The sequence below is a fragment of the Protobothrops mucrosquamatus genome, unplaced genomic scaffold (genome assembly GCF_001527695.2).
Source record: "Protobothrops mucrosquamatus isolate PMUCROS unplaced genomic scaffold, P.Mucros_1.0 scaffold1068, whole genome shotgun sequence".
Lineage (NCBI taxonomy): Eukaryota > Metazoa > Chordata > Lepidosauria > Squamata > Viperidae > Protobothrops > Protobothrops mucrosquamatus.
The window spans coordinates 256373-270018 of NW_015387296.1; the positions used below are offsets into that span (position 1 = coordinate 256373).

The window sequence follows — 13646 nt, forward strand, 5'->3', positions numbered from 1 at the left end:
CTAAAAAAAATCATGATAATTGTTTAAGTCTGACTACTAATTTATTTTCCTAAAATGTTTACCGTAGTTTTCATTTTATGGCAACCTATCTCCAAGGAGGATACTGTACCGTACTCTTTCTGATGAGAGCATATGTAGCAATCGGAGAGGATCTTCCTACGCTAGCTCACGGAGTTCAATGCTAGACCAAGCATTGCCAAATGATATTTTGTTTAGCACTACGCCACCTTATCACAGCACCTTACCTTCTAGAACAAGTTTAAACAATGGTATTGGAAATCTGCGAAGTAAGTTGTGTCTGTTTGTATGTGTGATACTTCTGCTGATTTTATATTCAATTTTCAGTTGGCAACATATCCTCTAATTGAAACATAAAAAATGGCTTTATATTGATGGGAGCAGTTGATTCACCTAGCCAGGATTGTCTGGAGGTGGGGTGGAAAAGAGTCAAGAATCAAGCCTTTGCCTTTTGGATTAAAAGGTCATGCCTGCCATCTTCATATTTTTTTTCTTCTCTTCCCCCACAATTCCTTTGCATTAATTGGAAATAGCTGTCCAGAATTTCAGTTTAAGACATCAGGCTAGAAACCTGGAGATTTGTAAATTCTAGTCCCGCTTTATACTTTATACATGAAAGCTAGCAGGGTGACCTTGGGCTAATCACTTTCTTTCAGCCCAACTCAATTCACAAGGTGGTTGTTAGGGGGAAAATAGGAAGAAGAAGGTGTCAGCATCCATCTTGAGGATGGTACTGTCGAAACAAAATTAACTCTGAGGTTCCCAGACACCAACTCATAGAATTAATTTTGCTTCGACAGTACCATGCTGTGTATTCAATTAACAGTAAGGTTTTCGGAAACGGAATGAACCTGGTGATTTATTTGGACACTCGAGATGAATGTTAACAGAAGGATTATTAGGTATGTTTGCCACCTTGAGTTATTTCTAAAAATAATCAAAGTGGAAAATAAATAAATGTTAAAGTCTGTGAACTGTAGCTACAAGGGATGTGAAACTTTACTGAACTACATCTGTGTCTTATAATATTTTTTTAGATTACTGTAGAGATTCACAAACTTTGGGTACAGTTTCTAGATTCCCCTACAGGTAGCTGCTAATTTATCATTTTAAACGTGAGTGTTTCTTTGTATATAAAATACTATAAATTTCTTCTTCAGTCGCACAAACTGAATTTAAATTAATTTTAAATTAAACTTTTTCTATATAAGTTTGTGCTTTTGAGTCATCGATTCCTGGGGAATCCTTGAAGTTTTCTTGCAACATTTTTGGAAGCAATTTGCCATTACCTCCTTCTCAGGGCTTAGAAAAAGTGTCTGGATCAAGTCGCCCAGTTGATTTCATGCTTCTAAGGGAGGGACTAAAAACTCATTGTCTCCGATTTTCTTGCCTGGTGCCTTAACCACTACATCAATAAATTAAACTTTTTTAAATTAAATTCTTTTTGTAAGCTTTGGTCCTCAACTCAAAATGCTATGTGCACCCAAGCATTAGATTATTGTAAATGACATAAATTGTTTGTAGGCATTCATAGTCTTGGAAACAGGTTTCTTCTACTAGTAGTACAAACTCCATGGATTTATTCTGCTGGTATGGGAAGTATTTTTACCACTTCTCAATCTCAGCTGCACTCACTGTTTTTAAGGGTAGCTAGGAATAAAATGAATTGTTCAACATTTGAAGAAACACTTATGGTCTGTAGGTATTATTTGAAAGATTATTATCTATGATATGAAAATTAGATCATTTTCTTCAGTCAGTTGAAAATGTACAGCAGAAGGAAATGAAAAGATTTGGCAGGTAGTGAGGTTGGATGATAAATATGTGGCATTCATTATATGAACTGTCATATTTAGTTTTGCCAGGGCATTGAAATTCTCTGACAAATTCAGGTGCAGATAACAATTGCCAGGTCAACCAGCTCAAAAACATCTGTGTACTAAATATAATTGCATAAACTTGCAGTGAAGCACAAGAGAACATATCCAATTGCAAGTGAACTCTGGTGCAGATTCTGAGACTAATAATGCCTTTTTTCTATATTCAGTCTGACCAATGAAGAATAAAGTGAGATTATTCATATAACTCAAGAACTATACTTACATTGCATCTTCATCCTATATTTTCAGAAAAATAAGCAGCTGTTTGAATTCTATAAAATAGTCATCCCACCTCTTAATGGGCCCATTTGTAGCAGTTGCCCGATGCTCATATATTTCAATGTTTTTTTTTCTTTTCTAACCTATTAAGGCATCATCTTAAAGCCCACTTTCTTTTTAATATAGATGAACTGTGGTTCTCAGATGGATCTTTATCTGACAAATCAAGATTCAATGATCCTGGCTTAATGCCCCTTCCAGATACAGCAACAGGATTAGACTGGTCTCATTTAGTTGATGCTGCACAAGCATTTGAAGGTAATGTGCGATCAATGTAACTGCGGCTAAATTAGCACAAATTAAGATGCAACCCTCCTGTTATTACCAGAGGCAGTAGCACTCAAAACATTTGATAATTTGGCAATTCCGTGCATGTTCTCCTAACCCATCAGTTTTCCATTTCTAAACCTGTAATTCTCAGTTAATAAATGGATTGTATAGGTTTCACGGTCCATCAAATTACTGTTAGGTGCAATGGACTTAAGACAAAATATACAGCTACAAGACTAAAAAATATCCTTCGTCAAAAACGAATATTGATAATTTGTTCTTCATATTCACATGGCCACCTATCTCACAATCAAATGACTCTGGGTGGTGTACAACAAAATTAAAAACAATACCTACAAATTATCTTCCAGGTAAAGACTTTTCTAAAGTCGTTTTTCTAAACCTAGTCAGTTTCTGTTATGCTACAATAAGGCTAATAAACAGGTAGCAGGACAGAAATGATGATAGAGGAATGATAGAGAGATACTGTTGCAGAATCCCAACAGTTACATAATTGCAATTTGGGTGCTTTGCAGCCGTGCTTATTTATAACAGTCACAGAATTCTGTGGTTATTTGATCACCATTTGTGAGCTTCACACCCAGCTTCTGACAGAAATAATGGAGAACTTGGTGTTAAAATCAAGTCATGATTGCAGGATGACTCAACAACTGCGGGTGATTTGCTTAAGGAAATGACATTATCAATCTGGCATGATGAGGTGGACTTTCACTTAACCACATCACTTAGTGACAAAGTTGCTGGTCCCAACTGTGATTATTAAGTGAAGGCTACCTGTAGTTTTCTGATTCTTGGTTTTTTACACACACACACACACACACACACACACACACACACACACACACACACACACACACACATTATATTGAAAGCAATCTAAAATGTGTTAGTTGGAAAGAGTGCTACCAGGGTCTTTTTAACTGGAAAATGTCAGACGCCTGACATTTTTGCTACTATAGAATAAAACAGCTCTCCTACTTTTTCTTCTAATGTATCATTTATTAAACGCTGTACAGTAACTAAAAGATAAAAAAGATAAAACACCATTTTCCCTAAAATAAATAAATAAATAAAGCATAGGCATACTATAAAGAGGTTGTTTTTAACCTGTCTCAGTATTCTATGTTGTGTCTTGATTCAGGACAGCATTTGTACTTTTACAGATACCTACAGTAGTTTCAATGAATTGTCTTGATTGAACATGGGGGTTTCAATTCACAGTTGTATGAATAGAAGGATGTTTGTGCAGTGGGTTTCTTGCTGGCTTTTCATGGTAAGATAATGCACCCTTTAAAAAGCCTCTCCTGAAATTTGCAGATTCCTGAGTGGTACATGCTATGGTTATAAATAGATTCAGTATATATATTGGATATAGTGTGTCCACACAAATGCAGTCGTTTATCTTTTATTACCCCTTAAAATGAAAAAGAAGGGAGACCAAGCTTCAGATTTGGAATAAAAGCATTTGCTTAAATTCCAATAGATCTTACATAAAATAGAAAATGAATATAATGAAAAACTGCATATCCTAGTAAACTTCATAAGCTTAATGAGAACTTGAAGCTTGATTTCTCCTTTCTGTTTAGACATTCCAACCCGATTAGCTCATTTATTTTCAATTTAGACATAAAACGGGCAGTGATTTTATAAGCAATGGAAATACTATAATTTACTTTTAAGAAACAAGTATATAGTTTTTCTGGTTGCTTTAGACAGATATAAGTCATGTAGCTGTTATATATTAAGACTTATAGTATAACAGAATGAATAGAATTTATCATACAATGAAAGTTAAATAATTTCTGTTTTGTATTCAGTTTCTGGGATGCCAGATGGAACTAACTACAAATATCACACAAATCATCTCTTTTTAATGGTGAATTATATTCATACAACTTTTCCAAAGTAGCTTCAAACAGTACTCCTTCTGTTCATGACACACCGCTCCATTTCCTCCTTTTTAGCCTTTTCCTTTTTTATTTTTCATAGCAGTTGTTTTTCTGTATTAAAAATTAATATTCTACAAACCTGAACCCTTATGTAATTATAGCTCACAGTAATAATTATTCAGCTAGTGATATCGTCAGTGTATTTGATCATTACACTGGATATTGCTCATTCAGCCAAAGTCTGTAGCAATTTCTCCCCAAATTAAGGCTAAATACATAAAGCAAATGAAATCATTTTCTATGAAGAATAAATCCACCAAAAGTGAATGCTCATATCTTGCTATAAAGAGAGAGAGAGAAAGTTACCAAATATCCAAGTGAACATTGCTTTGTGCGCTTTCTTTTCTATCAGTTCTCAACATGTACTAGTTAACTATAGATCAGTGATGGCAAACCTTTTAGAGACTGAGTGCCCAAAAACTGCCCCCGCCCCCGCTCTATCCCCTGCCCCACCCTGCTTCCACCCCGCCTACCGCAGGGCCACTCACCGCCTCCAGGGACCGCCACAGATCGCCCAGCAGCACCATAGCAGCCATGCCCTCTGCCCGTGCCCTGCAGCATCAACTGTGCGCAATGGGGCGTGAGGGCAGAGTCTTGTCTACGCTGCCTGGTTACCATGTCCTTGACTGCACTGCTCCGCGTGGGCCATGCTTGGGGGTGACTCTTTTCCAGGAGGGCTGCTGGTGAGGGGGCCACGGGGGAAGGCAAGGCTGGGGCAACAGCACGTGTGCCCACAGAGAGGGCTCTAAGTGCCGCTTCTGGCACCCGTGCCATAGGTTCGCCACCACTGCTATAGATTGAAAGATTAAAATAAAGTACTTAAATATATTTAGTAGAATTAAAAACATTAAGCAAGAGAAAAAAATATGCTGTATGTTTCTGTGTTTCATTATTTCAGTGCATAGATGTGCAAGGCATTTTCTTTTTTCTCTCTTTTTCTTTCAGAGTGAGTAAGTTCACTTTTGAGTGTACTCGTGTTTTATTACAAATTTGCCTTGTAAAACAAAAAAGAAAACTAAATGCTGTTTCTTATTTTAAAAGTTCAGCTATACTTATAAATCAAAACCAGACTAACCCACAAACCTATTTAGTAAATTTTATTGCTCTTCCTCTAATATTGCCTAAGTAATAAATATATCTGGAAAAAAAACTGTTGCTCTTTTTGTTCCACATTTTATTTCATATATTTTGCAACTACTTTGTTTTAACTACTAGAATTGTCAACATCCAGATGAGAACACAGACAATGCTAGATTGATGATGAAAAATATTGAGTAGTTTTTTTTTTTTTTAGAAATCCCACAGTAAAGTTTACACAACATGACGCGGTAAATTCCACAAGCTTGAGTTGTTTCACATATAAGGATAGCAAGTGCCATAATCCAAAGCTAGTTCAGTGGATTCTGTTTGTTCATAGGAAAATTCTAAATCTTATTTTCAGATTATGACTCTGACGAAGAACTTGGGCCAGTCTGTCATCACACTTCGTTTCTAGGTGATGATCTGGGTAGACCGTTGGATATTATGTTATTTTTTAAAAAAATATATGCTTTTATATGTTTGCACGGTTGCATGATTATATACAAGGTTTGCGTCTTTGCAAGAAGAAAGGAGGGCATGCTGTGGTCAGGGCCAAGACCTAGAGACATAATGAATAAAGTCTACAAACAAATTATCTTTGCTTCTACCGAATACAAATGTTGCATGGAAAAAGCTCAGAGTTCTGTTCTTTCTTGTTCTATAATAAATGTCTGTGTGCCATACTTCTTTTTTTTTCCTTTTAGTACTGGGTATAATTTTGGCTGCCACACTGCATGTCTTTCAGTGGGGAAGCTTATTTCCCAAAGAGTAAAGCATGTATTTTGTCCTTGGAAAGGAAGTAATTTAAAAATCATTGGTGTAAGCAGCTTTCTTTTTATGACTAAACTTGATCTGCCAGTGATAAGATCATAATGGAAATTTTAGCTCATTGGAGTTCAAGTGTATAGGTAATTAGTTCCTTTATTCAAGTAAAATAGTAGATCGGATTTCATATTTTTAAAGGAAATATAAAGCTTTTTTTTTCTTATGAAATAGCTGCTTTGCCTTAAAGTGTTTTGGTTTTAGAATTTTTGTGAGTTTTTGGAAAATGAGATGAGTAATAAATAGGGGGGGAAATGTCAATTACAGCAACGCTCAAGCTGTAATGAGCATGCTTTGGTATTTGTCTGGAAATTCAAGGGATGGGGAATGCAGATTTAAAGAAATGGTTACAAGCATTTTCTTTTTGGGCTCTGTTTGGATTCAGATAACAACAGTTCTTGATCAGTTTTGAATTCTGAAAGTATTTCTAGGTTACCTTTTTTTAGTTATTTGCTTATGCATTTGCCTTTCTAGATCAAAGGGTGGCATCTTTTTGTACCCTGAATGACATGCAGCATATGCAGACTTTGGAGAATAACCAAGCCTTGGGCTCAAGTCCAACAAATGGAAAAGACTTCGTTGATGCTAATGGGTATGTAAAGTATGTACAAAGAAGGCTACTTCTTGCGTGATTCTACTACTTCAAATTTTTGGGGAATGTCCAAATCCAGTATGCTGGATGCTATTTGCAACAGACTGTCTCCGAAGTGAGGCACCCTGTGTGGAATTCCCTTTCCAGCAGAATACAAGGAATTCCTTCCATATTGGCCTTTAAGAAGACTTCAGAACACGCCTTTCTCAAGTGACTGTTGATAATGTTTAGTTATGCAGTGCAAGTCTGAATTTGTAAGGTTTTAAATAGTAGTTTAATAATGATTTAATTTGCGGTGGATCTGTTCTTTTAATAGGGCTGTTTTTTCGGCTTCAGATCCTTTGATAGTGGGTGGCCTAGAACTCGTATAAATACAGTATCTCTTGTTTCACCTTTGTTATTTTTCTTTTAATGATGATAATCCATTTAGGCAGAAAGGTTCAGAACAGAAGTAGGAGACATGATCTGCATTTCTGTGGCTTTAAGACAGCAAAACCAAGTGTATGCTGTAGGTAGTGTCTGCAGTTTAGATATATTCAATTGCTTGTTTGAAGTCTGTGTGAGCTATAAAGAGTTCTGGTACTTTTCTTTAAAAGGCCAGGAGCCATATGCATGTCATCAAAACTTATTTGGTTAGACTTGTTACTGCACAGAAAACCATTTGAAGTGGCATCACAATGTCACTTAAAACTTTTGGCTTTTCCAATTCTTTTCCTTCACTACCATATTCAGAGTGGGGCATGTACACAAGGTAACAATGTCTTAGTCTCTTCCCACATATTTGCACTCACCTGTCATTGTTTTAACAGTACTTGCTTTTCCCAATTTGACCGCTTCCTTCCTATTCCCTTGTTTTTTCTCCACTCCATCACTTATTCTCTTGCGTTTGTTCACATAATCTCAATTAGGTAGGCAAGGCAGTAACCAATTCTAGTAGAGCTCAACATGCATGATTTTATTTGGATTAGATTTTAGGGAGTTCAGTTTTGTTGCTTTATTATTTCTTCTCTTTGTTTTGCATTGTGATCCACAAAATTGAGTTGGGCAGCTATATTTATCTCTCTGTTTGTCTGTCTAACTTCTCAAGGAGGGATCCAGCAACGCTGGTCTTGCTTACATTAATCTTGGTGAGCAAATATGTGTACAACACTTGCAGCTTCTTGAAATTATCCACTTTCCTTCCAAGTTCCATCACTATGATTTCATCTGTTTATTTACATCCTTCCTTATTTCCTTAATTTGTATGCCACCCATTCCCAAAGCAGCCCAGCAATTTCAAAGGCAAATTACATGGGGGGAATATCACCCTTCCTTATGGAAAACACAGAAATGTATTAGGAGCAAGAAAAATCATATTGGTTGTTTCTCCACTTTATAAGTTGTATCTCCATTGTGGAATTTTGTCCTCCATAATAAATTCATTTACATTGTTATTCATATAGCTTCTGAATATATTTACTCTTTCTTGCATTTGTTCTAACACGCTTTCTTCTTTGGACACATCTGTACAGTTTTCTTAGCAATATGGAGGTCCTGGTTTTTGTTCTACTTCCTAATCTACTTCCTAATCTACCCTATATCCTTGGTATTTCTTGTGGTCTGCCATCCAATTATTAACTAGGTTTAAGCCACAAGATCAGCTAAAGTTTACTAGGCGTTACTATCTAGCTGGGTCTATTAATCCATACTTCACTATGTCATTAAGACTAATTGTTTTGGATTTCTAGTAACAGAAAGCCTTTAATTAATGACCAGACAAGGCTGTGGCAGATCATGGTGTTTTTTTTAAAAAATAATAATTATTTTTTTAATGGTTGCCCACTCTGGGTGGCTTACAAAATCCAGAAATAAAAACAGATAAAACAGCACAAGCAACTGGACCCTAACAATAACAGGAAACCACAACAGTGCCCTTACAAACACATTAAACCCTGGCCTAAGACCTGAATCAGGCTTTAAGCAGTTTTCCAGAAGCCCAGGAGAATGAAGTTTAATACATGCTTTTCATTGCATTTAAACCCAAAGAATGAATCTCAGCAATTTTTTCATTTAATATTGGGTCTTTTACTCTACATGTTTTTGAATTAGAATCTGAGTGCTTTCATATGGTTTTGAAAACCATAATATACTGCACATTGCTCAGTTGCTATGTATGTTTTGTATGGAAATGTTTTATTAGGAAATCTGTATGATATTTTGAACTAACCTCAAGTGCATTTTGATTTTTTTTTTTAGAGAGGATAGTCCTGCTACTTTGACTGGCAAAGTAAACCAGCTAGAAGTGATCCTCCGACAATTGCAAACTGATCTTCGAAAGGTAAAAAATAAAATGTATTCATTAATATCACACAGTTTAAATAAAGATACTGTAGGATTTCTGTCTAGGACCTGCACACTAGCTTACATGTTATATGAAAGCTACACTCACGTGGTACGGGCTGCTCTTGCCATCAGCAGTAACGTGGAGTCAGCATACTGCAAACTGGGTAATTAGCATCAGTGAAATGAATTAAAGAAAAAAAACTCTCTGTGTTGTGACCTCAGACCACATCAGGCAACAGAGCAAACCACATTTTGCCCTTAAAATGATGGGAAATCTGCACATGACTTCTGCTTTCTAATTTCATTGTTTCCTAAGTGTTCAGATGTATTTATTGTAAGCTTGCAAAAGTAAAGTTTTTGAAAGGCAAATATGTATTCTCAGATATAAATTCAAGTAGCAGTACATGCCATAGAGTCTCTAGTGAATCACATTGCTATATTATCCTAGACAGATCAGTGTCTGCCTCCATAGAAGGCAACTGTATTTAAATAACCATTTTTGAACCAGGAAGTATACCAGGGGTATTTTTATTGGGTGGCCCCATTGCTTCCATGGAATAAAAGCCATTTCCACACCCTCATTACAAACTTAACTAGTAGGCTATCATGAAAATAATTTGAATAGAAAACATCCTGCTTTATCTAATTTATTTTGGGATTACAAGTGTTCAAATACGCAAAAAGGATGTGTGAATTTAATTACTCAATATTTTCAATTTAGATTGTTTTTGAAGACATTGTTGGGGGCAATATGCTGACTCTGTAAACTGCTTAGAGAGTGCTCTAAATCACTATGAAGCTGTATAAGTCTAAGTGCTATTGCTGTTGCAGTATAAATGTGGTATGTTGACTACATATTTCAGAATAACAACAGTATAAAAAATACTGTGCCAACCATAGATGTACTGTTTTTCCAATTACATATGATGGTGAGTGAGATTACACATAAACTTTAGAGTCCAGTACTTTGTGACTTTTGAACTTTTGGTATCCTGTGTAGGATTAATTAACACAAATATCTTTTCAAACACTGCAAGGAATAATTGCATAACATCAGCTAAAGACCTTATTGTGTAACTAGAAAGCTTGGTTTCTCAAATTAAAATTTCATAAATATACAGCTCACACTGCATCTGACTGCAGTAGATCTGATTAATTAAACTCATATCTTGTACAGTTTATAAAAAGGAGTGGCTGGAAATGATTTTGGGAGGTGTTGATGGCATGAACTGCTAGTTAAAATTGGCCCTTTGGAGAAATGTCTCCCTGGTCTCTTTTTTAAAAAGGAGAAATGCAGAGAATTGGAGGAAGAATAACTGTCATACCCACCACTTACCTTCACACTACATTTCCTCTGACAAACTCGTTATAGGAATAAAGGGTCCCTTTGCTCTGAAAAAGATGTATCCATTCCTCTTTACCAAGTTGCAGTCCTTCCAGATGCTTAGCATTTCAGCTATTTTGAACTTAAGATCATATTCTAATGAGAAAGGTTAAAATTTGCTATCAAATCTAGTTATATAGGTGGAATATTCATTCATTCATGAAATCGTTTTCTGAATCCCTGTTAAACTTAATACAAGAAATAATACCAAAAAAACCCCTCAGTCATGTTCTGAGAGTGGTTTGCTGAATTAGAGAGTGAAGTTCTAATATTAAGTTTTTATATTCTACAGTAGACAGTAAGACAGTTTCATGCCTACAAGCTACAATGTCAACATACTGCAGTTACTATGACTGGCTCTGGCTATTCTCCTGTGGTGGAGCCTCAAAATATGAAATAAGCAATGCAAACATTTGTATATACTATGGTTCAGTATAACCTATTAAGCATTTATGAACACATCACATTTATTTCTATAATACTGCAATGCAACGCAAAGCAATGCAATACAATACATATAATATATATTCTTTTAACTCTTACTGGATTCTACATTTCCTGTGCTTTTTCTTTGAAAAATGAATGATGTATTCACATAGTATTTGGAAGCTGCTCAATTCATTCATCTGATATGTGCTCTTCTCCGTGTTTCAAATCAGATTTTTTTAAATAGTAATGTATTGACGGGATGGGATGGATGGGATGGGATGGGATGGGATGGGACAAGACAAGACAAGACAAGACAAGACAAGACAAGACAAGACAAGATAAGATAAGATAAGATAGTTCTTTATTGGCCAAGTATGATTGGACACCCAAGGAATTTGTCTCAGGTGCATAAACTCTCAGTGAACATACAAGCAACAAAATGATAAATCATAAATCATAAGATACAATCATAAATCACAAGATACAACCAATGAAGTGATAGTCATAAGATACCAATAGGAGTAGGTAATAGGAAAGATGAGAAGGATAGTAGTATCCTTAGGCATAAGAATTATGTGTTTAGCAGAATGATGGCATGGCGGAAAAAACTGTCTTTGTGTCTAGTTGTTTTGGCACGTAATGCCCTATAGAGGAGTCCCAAGGGAAGAGGTTGAAACAGTTTATGTCCAGGATGTGAGGGATTTGTAGATATTTTCTCAGCCCTTTTTCTGGCTCTTGTACTATACAGGTCCTCAGTGGAAGGCAGGCTGGTTGCAGTTGTTTCTTTCTGGAGTAAATAGTAAATAAATATTAATAAATAGTAAATAGAAACCATTCAACTGGTCATCTTGTTTTGTCTTATTGCTTTGTGTTCTCTTTGCAAGCACAATTAAGTCATATATGTTTTTGTGAAATGATATCTTTTGGTTGACAGCATGATGCTATCAATGATATAGAAACTTGGTTAACCAGGCCCATTTAGCTTGTTTAGGCTGCAAGGCTACCCTCTTTAAAATCAAACTAATTGAGATAAATTGAGAATCAGAATTCCACTGCCATCATTTGTGACTAAGGAAATGAAGTAAATATGTGCATGTTTGTTATCTGTGCTACAAAAAGAATGATTATAAACATAATTTCACTCCTTTTTCTGTGATCTAGGAAAAGCAAGACAAGGTTGTTCTCCAAGCTGAAGTCCAGCATTTGAGGCAAGATAACCTAAGACTTCAAGAAGAATCACAAACAGCAGCTGCTCAGCTAAGAAAATTTACAGAGTGGTTTTTCAATACAGTAGACAAAAAATGCTAATATCTGAATTTTGAAAAAGCGCTATTGAAAAACTTCATAATTTTGAATTTGCCTAATATTATTTTAATCAGCCTTCAATCTTTTAGACATTTTCTGCTATAATCTCCACCCAGGCCATTTGAACAAAGCTACAAACTATGAGAAAGTCTTTATATCCAGTTGAAGAAGAGAATGAATGACATGCGTTTGCTTTCATGAAAATGAATGTACATTCCTGGTGTCATTTTAGACATTTTAGAATAAATTTCTGGTTTGAGCATGCCTGGAAGAGAATAATAATTTGGGATTCATGGTCACTCCTTCAAGGTGCTCCAGTGAAGTTGTTTAAGCAATTTATGGTAACTTGGGTTTCAGCATTGTAAGATAAAAAAAAAGTAGCCGTATACTTTCATGTTTAAAGGTGCTCTATTTTTTTGTATGTACAGTAGATATTTCCACAGTCACATTGTCATAGCAATAAGAATGGACGTAGAATTAAATAGTCACAAAGCTGTGTTTATTAATAAAAATAGCACTGATAAGTTTAAGAGTAGTTTGGATGCAGATATACAAGAAAATATTTATTTGCAGAAAAAAATGGTGCCTGAATTTAAACTGTGTTCCAATTTTTCTAAAGATACACATGCTTTGTATAATGGCTCATTTGATCAATTCACTGTCAGTGACTTTATATAATTCATATTCAGCAAAGATGGTTATAGAGAGCCTAATAATAATAATCCTACGTGATGTGAACCAGCCAATCATTTGTATAATGCCAGATTTGTTTATCTTTGTACAGAAGCTTTGAGCATGTGACTTGTATTTAACATCTTTATTTAAGCTTATTTAACCTCTTTAATTTTATAAAGCTTTTGTTTTACCTGCACTATGGTGAGGAGGGGGTTGCAAGCTACAATGTGTGTTTAGCTTGCCAACATGGCACTGCAGAGTTCTAGAAGAGTCTAACAATTGAATGCTGCTAGTACACAACTTGTGTTTGTATGCTTTAACATTTAACTGATTTGTTTGAAATGAATATACTTTGCTTTTTTTTAAAAAAAATAAATGTTTAAAATATCAACCACAAACAACAGTGCTCTATTTTCATTGATTCGAGTTACGGTTGGATCTCATTCAAAGAACAACATAGAAGAATATTTTTGTCACCTACACAGTTCTATAGGTAGTAGCAGATTTCTGGACTTGATAGTTTCTAAGAACTTAACAGTCTGACACTAAACTGATACACAACTTGAGAGATTTGCGGAGCTATGATTCCAACTCACTTTTCATACTTTTTAATGTCTTTC

General features: G+C 35.4%; 1 protein-coding gene across 1 annotated transcript in view; it reads left to right on the forward strand.

The window, feature by feature from the left end:
* Positions 1 to 13406, forward strand: part of SIPA1L2 (signal induced proliferation associated 1 like 2) — a 67519-nt gene extending 54113 nt beyond the window's left edge. Inside the window, exons 16-20 of the mRNA XM_029284888.1 lie at positions 68 to 287; positions 2304 to 2435; positions 6794 to 6911; positions 9147 to 9228; positions 12208 to 13406. Of these exons, the coding sequence (XP_029140721.1) occupies positions 68 to 287; positions 2304 to 2435; positions 6794 to 6911; positions 9147 to 9228; positions 12208 to 12354 (699 nt within the window). The 3' untranslated portion in view covers positions 12355 to 13406. The remainder of the gene's footprint in view (positions 1 to 67; positions 288 to 2303; positions 2436 to 6793; positions 6912 to 9146; positions 9229 to 12207) is intronic.
* The last annotated feature ends 240 nt before the right edge of the window (positions 13407 to 13646 follow it).